At 39.9% G+C, this 15,292-nt stretch overlaps 2 protein-coding genes across 2 annotated transcripts; one reads left to right on the top strand and one right to left on the bottom strand.

Annotated features, from left to right (window-relative positions):
* Window positions 1–3,123: 3,123 nt before the first annotated feature.
* Window positions 3,124–6,404, top strand: LOC141602143 (uncharacterized). The gene is made up of 5 exons (XM_074422453.1): window positions 3,124–3,283; window positions 4,411–4,753; window positions 4,862–5,211; window positions 5,665–5,767; window positions 5,942–6,404. The coding sequence occupies exons 1-5, from the start codon at window positions 3,124–3,126 to the stop codon at window positions 6,402–6,404; spliced, it is 1,419 nt and encodes a 472-aa protein (XP_074278554.1).
* A 1,620-nt stretch (window positions 6,405–8,024) lies between these two features.
* Window positions 8,025–11,806, bottom strand: LOC141602142 (uncharacterized). The gene is made up of 2 exons (XM_074422452.1): window positions 10,125–11,806; window positions 8,025–8,616 (listed from the first exon to the last, which is right to left on the bottom strand). The coding sequence occupies exons 1-2, from the start codon at window positions 11,804–11,806 to the stop codon at window positions 8,025–8,027; spliced, it is 2,274 nt and encodes a 757-aa protein (XP_074278553.1).
* Window positions 11,807–15,292: the final 3,486 nt, after the last annotated feature.

Genomic DNA, 15,292 nt, shown 5'->3' with positions numbered 1-15,292 from the left:
CGGCAATTGTCAGTAAGGTGACCGGTGTGGCCGTGGTACTCTTAGTACTGGCTCGTGTCACCGTCCCCCTTCGGCTTGGGGGGCCTTTCCCACTTCTGGCCCTCGTTCTTGCTCAGGGCGAAGACCTCGGCGGCAGATACGACCAGGGGGGTGTGATCATTGTACCGCTTCTGGTAGTACGTTCCCGAACTCCCCCCGGCGCCCACCGAGCTCTGTTTCCTGGCGGACCTGTCAGACCGTGACCTATTATTGTCACGGCGTCTTTCATCCGGGTTGTCCTCCCGGCGGCTCTTTCTCTCTGAGTGCCCGGCCTCGCTGGGGCCTACCCAGGTTTTGTGATAGTCCTCGACTTTTATGGCTTGATCGGCCATATTCCTGGCGGACTCCAGGTTCAGGCCTCCGCATTTGATGAGCTCATTCTTTAGGTCCCCTCTTGGGAGGCCTTTCATCAGTGCGAAGGCCGCTAGTTCGCTGTTCAGCTCACGAATCTGCTGAACCTTGGCGTCGAACCTCTTCACATAACTTCGAAGAGACTCGCCTCCCTCCTGCCTGATAGTCAGGAGGTCCGATGTCTCGACGGCCCTCCTCTTGTTGCAAGAATATTGGGCTAAAAATATGTCCCTTAGGTCGGCGTAACAGTATACCGACCCATCGGGTAGCCCCTTGTACCAACTTTGTGCCATCCCATGCAGGGTTGTTGGGAAGACTCGGCACCAAACCTCATCAGGTTGCTCCCAAACCGACATGTAAGACTCGAAAGCCTCGGTGTGGTCGGTTGGGTCGCCTTCTCCTTTGTATGCTATGGGTGGCAACTTCAGCTTAGTCGGCACCGGGGGGTATCTAGGACGTGGCGCCGAGGGGTGTCGACCACGTGTCGAACGACACACGGCGATCGGCTCCTCGCATCCCTAGTCCGGCTCCTCTCCCCGTGGCGGGAAGGGCTTCTTCCCGACTCGGTGAGTCGGGCTTCTTCTCCGACTCTGGTGAGTCGGACTTCTTTCACTCCTCTGGGGCATGCCTCGTCGGTGCTGCGGCGACACCGTCCTCCCGCGAGTGCGGAGAGGACTCAGGTCTACCACTAGCACTCTGGGCTCCCCCGGCGTCTTGACTGGGCCAGCTTCCTCCAGTGCTCCGTTCAAGTCTCTTGGAGTCACATTTTGGGCCCTGGTCTCCTGGACGGGTTCCGCCGCTCTTGTCGGTGTGACAAAGAGCCGGCGTACTACCAATTAGGTCCGGAGTAGCTTCGCTTTTGCTTTGCATCAACCACATGTCCCATGATGGTGACCTGGTCGGCGGGCCGCGGCGTATCTGGTATTATTGGCATCCCGTACTCCGGTTGAATTACCCGGCCGGTGGAGGGCTGCGCACAACCTGCACTTGGACGGTATCATCTTGGTAGAATTCGGTTTCGTCAGTCACGAATACCTCCTGTTGTTTTGACATCTTCTTAGCTTTTTGGGTGGGTTATTGTTTTGAGTTTTTTTTTTTTTTGGGAATGAATGTGAATAGCTTCTAGTATCTTTCCCCACAGACGGCGCCAATTGTTCCGGGTGTAATTCCAGAGCAGTTATTTGTTACCACCCGTGCTTGTAGAATGACGTTTTTGGTTGAATCCTCCTTTCGGTCTCCTGAAACAATGAACAAACTGAGGGCTCGGCTTTGGACCGAGCGAACTCACTCCGACGCTCAAGTCAGTAAACTTAAGAGATAAGTTGTTGTTGCTTGGTGAAGTATATATTGTAGAGAGATAAGGAAGATATTACCAGATGAATAGTGATTCTTAGGTTAAATTGTGGATCCTTTCCTCAATGAGGGTTGAGGAGTATTTATAGACTTTCACCTTTTGTCACGTAGTGGCCAAGTGGCTAGCAGGTGGAAAGACTGATCTACTCTCGGCCGAGGGACCCATGGCAGGCCGGCGGGCCCTGTTGACTCGCCGCCGAGGGGTCTTGGATATGAGTTCGCGGATATGTGCCCCGGCTGGCTAGTTGTCCTAGACGAGGCACAAGAGACAGGCCGACATGCTGCGTCGGTTAGGCTGTCTAAGTCGCTGACTTGCTTGTGGATATCTTTGACCTTGCTTAGTATGTTGACTCGGTCAGCGGGTGCAGAATATGCCCCATCAATTATTATCTACCAACCTAATACTACTACTACAAATAACAATAATCATCATAATAATAATATTAACGATACCGTGATATCACATAAACTAAACCAAATTAATAAGCGATGTTAAAACGTATTATTCATAGATTACTTAAACAATGTACCTATAAAGTTACGTATTATCTACCGTTAAATAAAATAATACGTGGATAAAAATTACGTTTTAAAATAATATCCTTGACGATATAGCTTAATACGGAAAATATTATTTTTGAAGTTGGATCAACTTATTATAGTCGTACTAACGTTGAGTTATAAATGTGCACGATTATAATATAGATAGTAAGAGAATTATGTCCGTCTTGAGTTGGGCTGAAAAATGTTACGACTGAAATAATTAATCAAAAATGACATGTTTTAATTTAGAAGAAAGTCAAGACAGGAAAATATTTGGAAAAATTAAAATGTGAAATTTTATCCATTCCACGGAAAGGGGTCTGGAAGTTTCAAAATTCCATTAGAATACAGCGTAAAATAGGACGAAATTATAAAGAATTGTTAAAATTTCGGGGTGTTACACAAATGCTAAGAGACCAACAAAATTTCTTCACACAAATGTTAGAAGAAAGCCAAGCTAGGGACAATGTTCTCAAAAACATTGTTACCCATGGTGAGCAGTTGGCCAATCAAATTGCCCAAATGAAAGCCACCCAAAATTACAATGAAGAAGAAGAGGAAGGTGCAAATGAAGAGGAGTTTGGGGGCCACTATGGAGCAACTTATGCAACTACCTCGCCACCTCCCAAATTCCTAAGCATTGACCACCCCATATTCCAACTTGTACCCCATTTTACAAACATTCTTGATGGATGTGAATATGAAGGTGTAACTTTTAAAGATGTGGAGTGTTTGATTGTTTATGGACCAAGAGTGGATGATGAATGAGAGTATGATGAAGTTGAGGATGAGAGCAATAATGAATATGAGTTGGAGGCCAATTGTGAGACAACCACTATGTCTAAATTGCTTTATGTATCTAGCTCACCCATTAGCCTTGCTCCTCCTATTTGGGATACCCATGATGATGAGGAGGAGGAGGAAGACCTCCCACCACAATTTCCTTCTATAATCCATGTAGAAGGAGTGTGTTCCCCTGACACTTATGGCAGTGAAGGTAAAACTTGGAAAATGGAAGTTGATGAAATTGGGCTTGTTATCTAAAGAGAATTGAGAGACCAAGTGGAAAACTATGATGTCGGTACCCTTGATCATAGTTTAGAAGAAATTAAAACTCTCTTCTTTGGAAATGGTTTGAGTTCTAAGGAGGGTCAAAAAGAAAGTGACAAAAATAAAAGCATGAATGACTTTAATGGTGAGAAGTTGACTCCTCCACATCTTATCCATCAACTATCCCCTCATCAAGTAAATGTGAACTCTCCTTCTACTATTGAATGATTGACAAGTCAAAGCTCTATCATCATAGAATTTGAAGGAGATGTAAGACCATATGCATCGGTAATCAACTAATGAAAGTTGATGTAAAAAGGACAAAAAGTGATGGTGCCTTTTCATGCATTGGTAGTCACTTTGGAAAAGTGAAGTGATGATACTCGCTGTTTTGATGGAAAAATTGATGGCCATTTGGTCTTATTTTATTATAAAGGATGGAAAAGTTGGCAAAAAACTCACCACTCCCCATAACAATGGCAACAACTATTTTATTCTTCAGTCTAATTTCTAGCAAACGGCTTTGTATAAAACGGCTAGTTTTATTTTACTGATCAATATTTTTTCATTCATTTTCTATAAATAGTTGGTAATTTTTTTTACAATTTCCCATTCAACTCTTCTTACTTATCTTTTACAATATTTTTAATTTGCATATTACTTATTATTCTCTCATATTTATCCATTTTATGGATCCAAATAATCCAAGACCACCTTATTATGAAAATCTCGATCCTAGAATATTAGAATTGTGGAATGAATTTCAACAAACTCATAGTAATATTATACAAGAAAATTCATTGCCCTCACAAAATCCGTATCTCCGACAAAATACGTCACCCACACAAATTCCATATCCCCCTCAAAATCAATATCCCTCTCGACAATATAATATTAATCCATTTCAACAAACTCATTCTAATCCTCCACCGCCACCGCCATTATATCGACCAAATATTAATATTTTACCTTTGAGTCATAATTTTTCATCACATGAAAATAATTACCTCCCATTTCCTTCTCAAACACCTCCGAATTACCGAAATACTCCTCAAAATAATGTTCAAATTGAAGAACTAGAAGACAATAACAACAATGAGGAGGCATCAAGTCATATTGTACATTTTACTCGGGAAGAGGATGAAGCTTTGATTTCGTCATTTATGAGTGTCTCTCAAGATAGTATTGTTGGCACTAACCAAAAGAAAGATGCACTTTGGGCGAAAGTCTCATCTTTGTATGAAGAAGCTCGTCTTACCAATCCACTTAAACTTAGACAGAAGACCGGCAATTCTATTGGTGGCAGAATGCGGCGTATATGCAAAGCCGTCACGGCATGGGGTGATTGTTTTGCAGAAGCTAATCGAATCAAGAGAAGTGGGATGTCAGAAGATGACGTCATTCAAATGGCTCATAAGTTACATAAAGGAAAATTCAACTATGAACATGCTTGGCGCTTGTTAAGACATTATAGAAAATGAGAATATCACATTGCTCCATATGCCGGAATTAATCCGGGGAAAAGAGCTCAAAAAGAAGATCCAACCACTCCTACAAATGTTGGCACACTCGAAACCGGTATTAGTGGTAAGAGAACTAGGCTTAATGATGGAGGGTTCTCTCCAGCTTGCTCTATAGAAGAAGGAAGTGCATCTAATACTCGTCCAATTGGTAGAGATGCAGCTAAAAAAGGTAACGGAGCGTTGAAAACTGTTATCGAAGAGGTGAGTCATTTCAGTAACGCCGTGAAGAATTTGAATTTTAATATGACTAGTGATAAAGATAATGAGGTGAGGAGGCTGGCCATAGATGAAGAGAAAGTAAGGGTCAAAGAAAAGAAGGTTAATTGGTCAATACTTAGCAAACTAATGGACTGTCCGTCTTTAACTCCGGAAATGGAAGAGATGAAGGCTAAACTCATAAGAGAACTATTATAGTAATTCGTACTGTTTTAGAAAATATTATGCTCTTTTATTAGAAAGTAATGTATTTCGTGCTATTTTAATTTATATTATTCTCTTTTATTAGAAAGTAATGTATTTCTATTATGTAAAATATTGTCTTGTAATGTAAAATATTAAATTTTATGTACTTGTATTATATTACAAAATCTTATCTTATCTCTTATCCACATAAAATCTAACATTATCCATATAAATCCGAAGAAAATCTTACACTATCAACATAAAACATTATCTTATCCTCATCAATTTCCTTTATATAAAGCACTCACCCTCACTATCTGTAAATCACTCAAATAACTCTAAAATATTCTCATATTTAACCAAAAAATGTATACCTTAAGTTCTTATCATCTTTCTCCCCCAGGCTCACCACCATCATCTTCTTCCTCATCATCTACCTCGTCAGGAGAGAATGCTAGGCAGGAGAGGCGGAGGCAGAAAAGAGTTGCAACATACGAAGCAGTCAGGTATATGGTAAATTATATGGCAAATAATGTTATACCACTTATATTGGTAAACTATATATCAAATAATAAAGAAAGAACATATATTGAGAGAAATCGAGAAGAGGGCCATGCCCGTCTCTTTAACGATTATTTCTCGAAAAACCCCGTTTACCCTCCACAAATGTTTAAATGTAGGTTTCGAATGCGCAAATCTTTATTCTTGCGTATTGTAGAGGGTGTAGGAGCTTATGATAGGCATTTTCAACACAAACCTGATGCTACAGGTAGGTTAGGTCTGTCACCATTAATTAAATGCACAGCAGTACTTTGTCTCTTAGCATATGGAGATGCTGCTGATAGAGTGGACGAGTACTTGAGGCTTGGAGAATCAACAACAAAGAAGGTTCTTGTTAGATTTCTTGAAGCTGTTATTCACCAATTTGGGGATGAGTATCTAAGATGTCCAACTGTTCAGGATCTTCAAAGGCTTTTACAGGTTGGAGCATATAGAGGATTCCCGGGCATGTTAGGAAGTATCGACTGCATGCATTGGAAGTGGAAAAATTGTCCTAAGGCTTGGAGAGGCCAGTTTCAAGGACGAAGTGGAGAAGCGACTGTGATATTGGAAGCAGTTGCATCACAAGATCTATGGATATGACATTCATTTTTTGGTGTACCTGGATCGTGCAATGATATAAATGTGTTACACCGGTCACCTATTTTTGATGACGTATTAAATGGGCGAGCTCCTCGGGTTAATTATATAGTTAATGGTCAAGAGTTTGACACGGGTTATTATTTGACCGACGGTATATATCCTCAATGGTCAACTTTTATACCATCAGTCTCTCTTCCACAAACACCCAAGGATAAGTTGTTTGCTGAAAGACAAGAGGCAGCAAGGAAGGATGTGGAGCATGCTTTTGGAGTACTTCAGGCGCGATTCGCAGTTATTCGAAAACCAGCTTTAACATGGAAAGAGTCCATGTTAAATAAGGTAATAACGACATGTAATATACTACATAACATGATAGTGGAAGATGAACGTGATACATATGCAAATTATGCTGATTATTCAGAGTATGAGAATCTTCATTCACAAGTTCAAGAAGCTGAGTACGGAGCGGAATATCAGATTGAAATTGATAAATATATAGTAAACCGTGACAATTTTCGTTCTAGAAACACGCACAAGTCCTTAAAAAAAATTAATTGAGCATATTTGGCAACGGTTTGGCGCTGCAAATTGAAGTATTTAAATCAGCAACTTGTACTCATAGTTTCTTATTATGTTATGTATTATTGTCTTAGAATTTGTAATGTTTCCAATTTTTTAATGAAAAATATTTTCTCTATTTTTAAAAGTACGATTATTAACTAAATACGATTATTAATTAACTTACACAATTATAAAAATAAAGTTAATGTTAGGTTTTTGTTAAATAAAGAATGTGTGGGGTAGGATAAAGTAAGAAAGAGAAAAAATTGATGGTTAATTGATGTGGGGAAAAATGAGTAAAATTTGGTGATGGTAGAAAAGGTGAGATAGATATGTGATTAGGATAGAGAAATGATGAAAAAGAGTAAAGTGATGGAAAATATGTGATGATGGATGCGGATAGTCTAAGAGAGTGGAAGCCTCCAGATGAATATGAGCCATACTTCTTACCTTGTGTTGATAAGAATCGTGGGCTTATTGGTTTGAAGTATTGCAAAGGCCCAGGTGCTAAGGGCAAGGTGAATGACTAGGTTGCACCAAAACGGACACGGACACGGGACACGACACTCCAAAAATTTTAGGACACGGACACGGCAAAAAAAATATCAATATACATATTGAAATAAAGAGAATTTAAAGAATATTATAACGAACATCTCAACTTTGCTCATTTTATAGCCACAAAATCGTAAAATGACAAAACAAATATTAATGACACAACATTGCTCAACAAAATATCAAACCAAGAAGTGCAGCACCTCTCCAGGAACTTGAGGGTCCAGCACCCATCTAATATTGTAACACGTGGCAGGACAATAAAGCAAGGGTCAAGATAATTTACTTTATATTTCTTCATTTTACTTTTCCCTATATTCATCAGTGTATCATACCATTATTTCCTCCCTATTACTCCTTCAATTTTTTTGGTAAAAGGTAAGCTTATATTAATAAGAAACCCAATCATACAACGTTTTAATGCCCAACTGGCTAACAAAGCCACAACTTACACCAAATTGCATACTACAACAACTTAAAAAAGATTAACACAAAAGGACAGAACTAATCCCTTTGCCAAGTAGCAAGTCCGGCAACCAAACATTCAGGACGTTGGATACAACCTTCAATCCTGGCTTGGTTTCTATTCCACCATATTGCATACATCAAAGCCAAATAGGAGGAGGCAATACTCTGTTTTTGTCCTCTGGAACCATTAAACCTGCAATTCCACCAGTCAATGAAATCATGTCCGGGTAGATGGCATCCCAGACTATTAGACAACAATTGCAGACATCTATGACTATATACGCAACTGAAGAAAAGGTGCGCATGTGTTTCTTGTGCAAGCCCACACAGAAGGCAAGTTTCATTCTCTATGATACCCATTCTCTTCAGTCTGTCACGAGTTAAAAGTCTTTTCTGCATCACAAGCCACCCTATGAAACAATGCTTGAGGATACTATCCTGACCCCAAATAAACCTTGCCCATATAACCTTCTCCTGAACTGGCCCCATCCAAGTATAACCACTGGATATGGAATAGTCATTATCATCCTGCAGCCACCAGTTCCCAACATACCCAGGAATAAGGAGGTCCTTGATCTTACAAAGCTTCCTCCATGCCCAACTACCATTCTGCTTAGGAGCATTACTCCTTCAAATTCCATCTCCATTGCTAAGCATAACTGCCTAAGTACATAATTCCCATCATCTATCATCATCATCTCTCAATTCTCAGTTCTCAACATTTTTGGCCTCTTAATTTAACTTCGACGGAAACAAATTAACAAAATGTTCTTAATCTCACCATTATTTTCCACAACTCACACATAAATAGAGATATTGGCACCATTATATTACATCCAACCATTACATCCATTATTTTTTACATAATGCCAAACTAAGAACAAACCCATTACGACCATTAGTTCATACACAATCAGACACCCAAGAAACAATCAGGTTTTATTTTCTATGTAATCAGTTCAACAAATTCAATTTGTGGAAAATTGCAAACATAAAATAAGATCAAATAAAGATTGGGATGGTGGTGGTATTCTGAGACTAAACAATCAGTGAAGTAAAGTGAAGGATTGAATTGATGTGTACTGGAATATTGGATTAGTAACTGGATAATGAAGGATCGAATTAATGTAATTAGCACAAACCCTAGATTCAATTTGGTGGGAATTGCAAAACAAATTTGGTTAGAGGCTAGAGCCGAGAGGGAGACATCGGCGACGAATGGAGGACAAAGGTCGTCGATGTCGGAGTTTGCCTTGTGGGAGGTGCTGGTCGCCGGAGTAGTCAAGGGAAGGAACATGTGCTGTTGCTGTGATACAATGGAACAAAATCGTGATTGGGAATTTTTGAAATGCTATGAGTATTGCAGTCAGCCGTGTCCAGATATGACATGGGCCGTGTCCGAGGTGTCTTGGCCGTGTCCAAGACGTATTGAAATAAATAAAAACCAAGGACACAGTTTGAGGCGTGTCGGACATGTTTTGAGGCGTGTCCCTCGCGTGTCCGTGTCGGACACCGTGTCCAACACGCGGACGCTAAAAATCAGGCGTGTCCGTGCAACCTAGGTGAATGAGAGAGCATTTAAAAAGTTCTCTTCTATACTAAGATGGCCAAGCTTCATAGTGAAATGGCGCAAGCCATATTTATGCTTGTTTGAGGCTTATGCTCAAGACTTTGACCGGTTGTTGAGAATTGAGTAACATGGACAACATCAATGAAATTGGCAACAAGAAATGAGTTTGGTGGAGTCCTCCCTATAACCACCATTTGTAAATATCATCTCCCTTGACTTTGCATTTGCATTTAAGTATAGATGCATCTAGAATCTTATTAGTACCTGCAACCAAACCTTCTCTCTTTTTGCATTGTAAATAATATTTTGCTCGGTTTGGGGAGTTTTGATTACAAGTATTAGGAGTTAATATAAATTAGCTCTCTTCTAAACCCAATATCATGCATTATAATAGTCTTAATTAGATCATATAGATTAGTTCACTTCATTTAGTATAGTATAGATAGCTCATGTAGTTAGTTTAGTTGCATTTATTTTTTTTTGCTAAAATGTAAGAATTCTCATTAATGATCAAATATCCGCATTACAAGCTACTCAAGGATCACAAATTTTAGTGATAATATTACATCAAGTGCACTCTAGACAACCAAAGTTTATCCTTAACAGAGATAAACTGAGGACTTAGGACACGAATTCTAGTATGAATAATACGCCAAATCTGCTCAGCTATTAGATCAGGCCTTGAGACCTTAAAGAACAGCCTAGCTTCATTACGTTGATTCCAAATAAGGTACCATGCTGCCAAAAGAATAGCAGTGGTCACCTGTTTCCTCAATCTGCTCCATCTCTTCATCATAATACTCTGCAATTGATTAGTAGCATCTAGCTTAGCACCCAGTTTCACAGCTAGATAACTATAAAGTTCTTGACTGAATCTGCAATCTTGAAACAAATAGGCATGACTTTCAGTAGCAAGGCCACAGATACAGCAACTGTCATCAGAAGAAACCTGCAACTTGAATAACTTCTCCTTCAACATTAAAGCCTGACTTGAAATAAGCCAGGCAATGAAGCAATGCTTAGGAGGAGACACAGCATTCCAAACAGATTTATGCCAGTCAACAACTGGTCTTTTATCTCTCAACCAAGAATAGCACGACTTCACAGAATAGTCACCAACACCTATACTCCAAATTCCATCAGAAAACCCTTCCTTGATAGTATCACGAACATGACAAACTTTCCTCCAATGCCAACTGGTATCAGAGGAGGGATTATAGGATTGCCAGGACTGTCCTTTTAAATAAACATGATGCACCCACTGGACCCATAGCTTATCAGGCTTCACTGAAAGCCACCAGACCAGTTTGCCAATGGTAGCTACATTCCAAACTGAACTGACTCGAAGACCAAGCCCCCCTTCCTTCTGAGGGACACAAACTTTATGCCAGGCAAGTAAATGAGCTTTATTATGCTCAGTACTCCCTTCCCATAAAAAATTCCTGCAAATGGCATCAACTCTATTCATGACTCCCTTAGGCAGCACAAATAGAGAAGCCCAGTAGTTATACATGGTAGAGAGCACAGATTTAACAAGGACAAGTCTCCCTGCAAAAGAAAGCTTCTTAGCTCCAAGACACCTGATCCTCTCAACTATTTTATCAATGAGAACCCCACAATCACTTTTTTTTAGTCTACCTGCTGTAATAGGGACACCAAGGTATTTAAAAGGCAAGGAACCTTCTTTAATACCAGAAACAGACAAGATCTCTTTCTTTAGCCCAGATGGCACACCATTGAAGTAAGCACAGGACTTCTGTGGGTTCATCTTAAGCCCTGAAGCTCTGGAAAAGGATTCATAAGCCCTCAGCAGGACCATAATAGACTGTGCATCCCCTTTACAGAAAAGCAGCAAATCATCTGCAAACATTAGATGAGTAAGCCTCATAGGTTTGCAAAGAGGATGAAAGTGGAAAGGCAGCTTCTCAGTAGCACAGTCAATGATTCTTGTAAAGTATTCCATACATAGAGTGAAGAGTAGTGGAGACATGGGGTCACCTTGCCTCAGTCCTCTCTTGCCAGGAAAGAAACCAAATGTATCCCCATTCAGACTGAGAGTATAAGTAGCACTACTCACACACTCCATGATAAGCCTTCTAATAGAAATTGGGAAATTAAAAGCTTCAAGGATATCAGCTAAAAACTCCCAGCTAACTGAGTCATAGGCTTTCATCAAATCCATTTTAAACATACATCTAGCAGAGCAAGACTGTCTATTGTACAGTCTCACCAGGTCTTGACACACCATTATGTTTTCTAGTATACTTCTCCCTTTGAAAAAACCTCCCTGATTCTTGCTAATCAACTCAGGTAAGACAAGAGATATTCTGTTGCACAAAATTTTTGAAATACACTTGTAGAGAACATTGCAACAGGCAATGGGCCTGAATTGATGAACATAAGTAGGCATCTTGCATTTAGGTATCAGAGTAACATTGGTAGCATTCAAATTTGCTTGAGAAGTTTACTGAATTGAAGACATCTTGAACTGCAGCACATACTTCATCACCAATAACAGTCCAAGAGTCCTTAAAGAAAGCACTGGAATAACCATCAGGTCCAGGAGCTTTATGGTCAGGGATTGAAAAAATGGCTGTTTTAATCTCCTGATTGGTCACAGGAAGGACAAGAATGTCCTGAAGACTAGCATCACACACCTGTCCTCTCTTGATGATCTGAAAATTAACTTTGTCAGTGGGTACAGCAGTCCCCAAGAGCTCCTTGTAGTAAGTTAGGAAAGCATCTTTAACAGCCTGGGGTGCAGAATGCTCCTGACCCTTAGAATCTTTCACACAAAGGACCTGATTTCTGAGAACACGACTCCTTATGGCTCCATGAAAAAACTTAGAGTTGAAATCACCATCTTTACTCCATGCTAATTTAGCTTTCTGACTGAGAAAAGACATACAGTCAGCTTGCAATTTCTTGTACTCCTCCACAGCATGGGCTTCCATATTCAACATTTGCTGATTACTAGGATCATCAATGAGACTGATCTGGATGTCCTCAAGATTTCTTAAAGCTACAGCAGCTGCATTTTCAATATCAGCAAAATGTTCTTTGTTGAACTGTCGAAGATGAACCTTCAAATTCTTCAATTTCCTAACCACTTGAAACATCTTAGTACCCTGATAATGCACAGTCCACCAGACAGTTAACTTTGGGATAAAACTCTTATCTTTACCCCACATATTGTAATAGTTAAAAGGTCTCTTGAAACTATCAGACTGATCAGAACTCTTAATTATACAGGGAGTGTGATCAAAGGTTCCTTCAGGAAGGAAATGAGCATACATGGAAGGCATCTTCTGACTCCACTCACTATTGATAAGTACTCTGTCAAGTCTACTGAAAACTCTAGAGCTTGCATCCTGTTTGTTATTCCAGGTATAATAGGCCCCTTGAGCAGGGCTATCAATTAGACCACAAGCATCCAGACAACTCTGAAACTCATCAATCTCTGCATCAGTGCTAGACCCACCAAGTCTCTCAGAGTGAGATAAAACACAATTAAAATCTCCAGCAACCATCCAAGGTTCATTAATAATAGATGCAAACTTGATAAGTTGATTCCATAAACTTCTTCTATCCACCAGATCATTAAATGCATAAACCATAGAAACATAAAATTGAGTGGAAGAGGCAACTTCAGTAACTTTCATGTTGATGCATTGAGCAGAAAAATCATAGAAATCAATAACAAAAATAGCCGGATTCCAAAGTATCCAAACTCTACCACCTTTGTGCCAACTATTATTAGTAGCAATACTCCAACCATCAACTATTAAACAATTTATAATATTTAGAGACAAGGCCTTAACCTTTGTCTCAAGGAGCCCAAACAATCCTACTTTGTTCATATGCATGAACCATTTAACATGCTTCTGTTTGGGAGGACTATTTAGGCCCCTAACATTCCAAAACCCAAGATTATGCATTCCTCACCACAAGGTGAGGACCACTACCACTTATCCCAATGCCTACCTTGGGTGTTGGAGTATTCAAGGTTTCCAGGAAAGTATGTTGCCCAAATCTGTGAACAGTATACCCTCCTTCACTAATATCTTGTCTACTGAGTCTCCCAATTGCAGTAGCCTTGGCAGGGGCAGGAGCAGGCCCCATAGAATATGTCCCAGAGGAATGCCAAACTACAGGGGTTTGAAGTTGTGTCTCAACAGGGGTAGCTGCTGCTACAACCACTGCAGAGGGAGATTGGACAGGAGTCCTAACAGGTTTAGCTTTCTGGATAATCTCAGTAGCCTTGGTCTTAGGTTTCCAAACTTTGGCAGCAGGTTTCTGATTATTAGGCACCACTGCCTGTGTCTTCTTAGCTCTCCTACACTCAGCAGCAGTATGCCCAATACCTTTACATCCAACACACACCACCGGTTTCCATTCAAACTCAGCATCAATAATAACAAGATCACCATGTTCATCTAAAAACTTAATCTTATCAGGAAGAGGGTCACCAATCATCAACTCAATCATAACTCTCGCATACCCAATCCTGGTTTTATCCTCTGTAGCCAAATCACACTTAATAAACTTCCCAATAAGTCCAGAGATACGAGGAAGCCCTTTACCCCAGAATTTCAGAGGGAGTTTATGTAACTTGACCCACACAGGTACAGATTTAACTTCGTGCTTAACAAGTTCTACATCAGGGGTCTAAGGCTTAACTATGAGGGGTTTATTGTCAAAAAGAAAGTGACCTTGCCTTAAGACAGCATCTTTAGCAGCCTTGGAGAGAAAGCGAACCATGAAAACACCATTAGGCAAAAAGGAAAGTTTATCTACCTTATGGTTAATCCATAATCTCCTGATGTAGCCTTCAACAATATCCCAGGGAGGATTGGCTCCTAGAATAAAACAGTAGACAGAGTTCTTCCAGTAATCAAGCTCCACCTTCACCTCCTCAGCAGTAAATTGAAGGAGTCCAGAAGGCTCCTCTTCAATAACTGGTAAAGCCGTGACATTGTTACTTGATTCCGCCTCTTCTGTTTCGTCCTCTGCCTCCTCTGTAACATCTTCTACCAAGACCTCAAGGTTCAATGGAGGAATTCCAACAACTTCATGAATGGCTTTTTCCTTAAGAACATCCGTACTTGTAGGTCCTTGGTTAGTTTTGGTTAGAGCAGGAAATTCTTCATTATTATTATGAGAAAGAAGATCAAATTTATTACGATAAACAGTTTCTGAATTTTTGTGATTTTTTGAATTTGTTGGTGTAGATTTCGAAGGAGATTTTGCAGCCGTCATTGCTGAAATCTAGGGTTCTATTTTTTGGGATTTTCGCAGCTTTTTTTCTCACTCTATCTCTAACCTGTCCCTACAAAATCAACCTCCTAGTTTAGTTGCATTTAGATAATACATTTTGCATTCATGCATGGTCACTCATGACCAATCCTCCTCCTTTTTGCACTAGCAATAGTGTTTGGTTCGGTTTGAGGATGTTTGATCATAAGGTATCTAAGCTAATTCAAATTAGCTTTCCAATTAATAGAGAGCATGCATCACTTAGTTTAGATTAGTTGCATCACTTGTATTATATATCATGTAGTACTTGCATTTACTTAGAGCATGCATTCATTCATATCATGCGTTGCATCTTACATTTGTACTTTAATTTCATATATTTAAAAACACACACACAAAAAACGTTTTTACTTCCCAAAAATCGAAAATCCAAAAACATGTTCTTTATTTTTCAAATAAAAATTATTTCAAAAATACA

Source organism: Silene latifolia, chromosome 9, assembly GCF_048544455.1.
Source record: "Silene latifolia isolate original U9 population chromosome 9, ASM4854445v1, whole genome shotgun sequence".
In the NCBI taxonomy this organism is placed as follows: domain Eukaryota; kingdom Viridiplantae; phylum Streptophyta; class Magnoliopsida; order Caryophyllales; family Caryophyllaceae; genus Silene; species Silene latifolia.
Note: the sequence above shows the minus strand (reverse complement) of the source record. Positions and strands in the feature narration are given on the sequence as shown.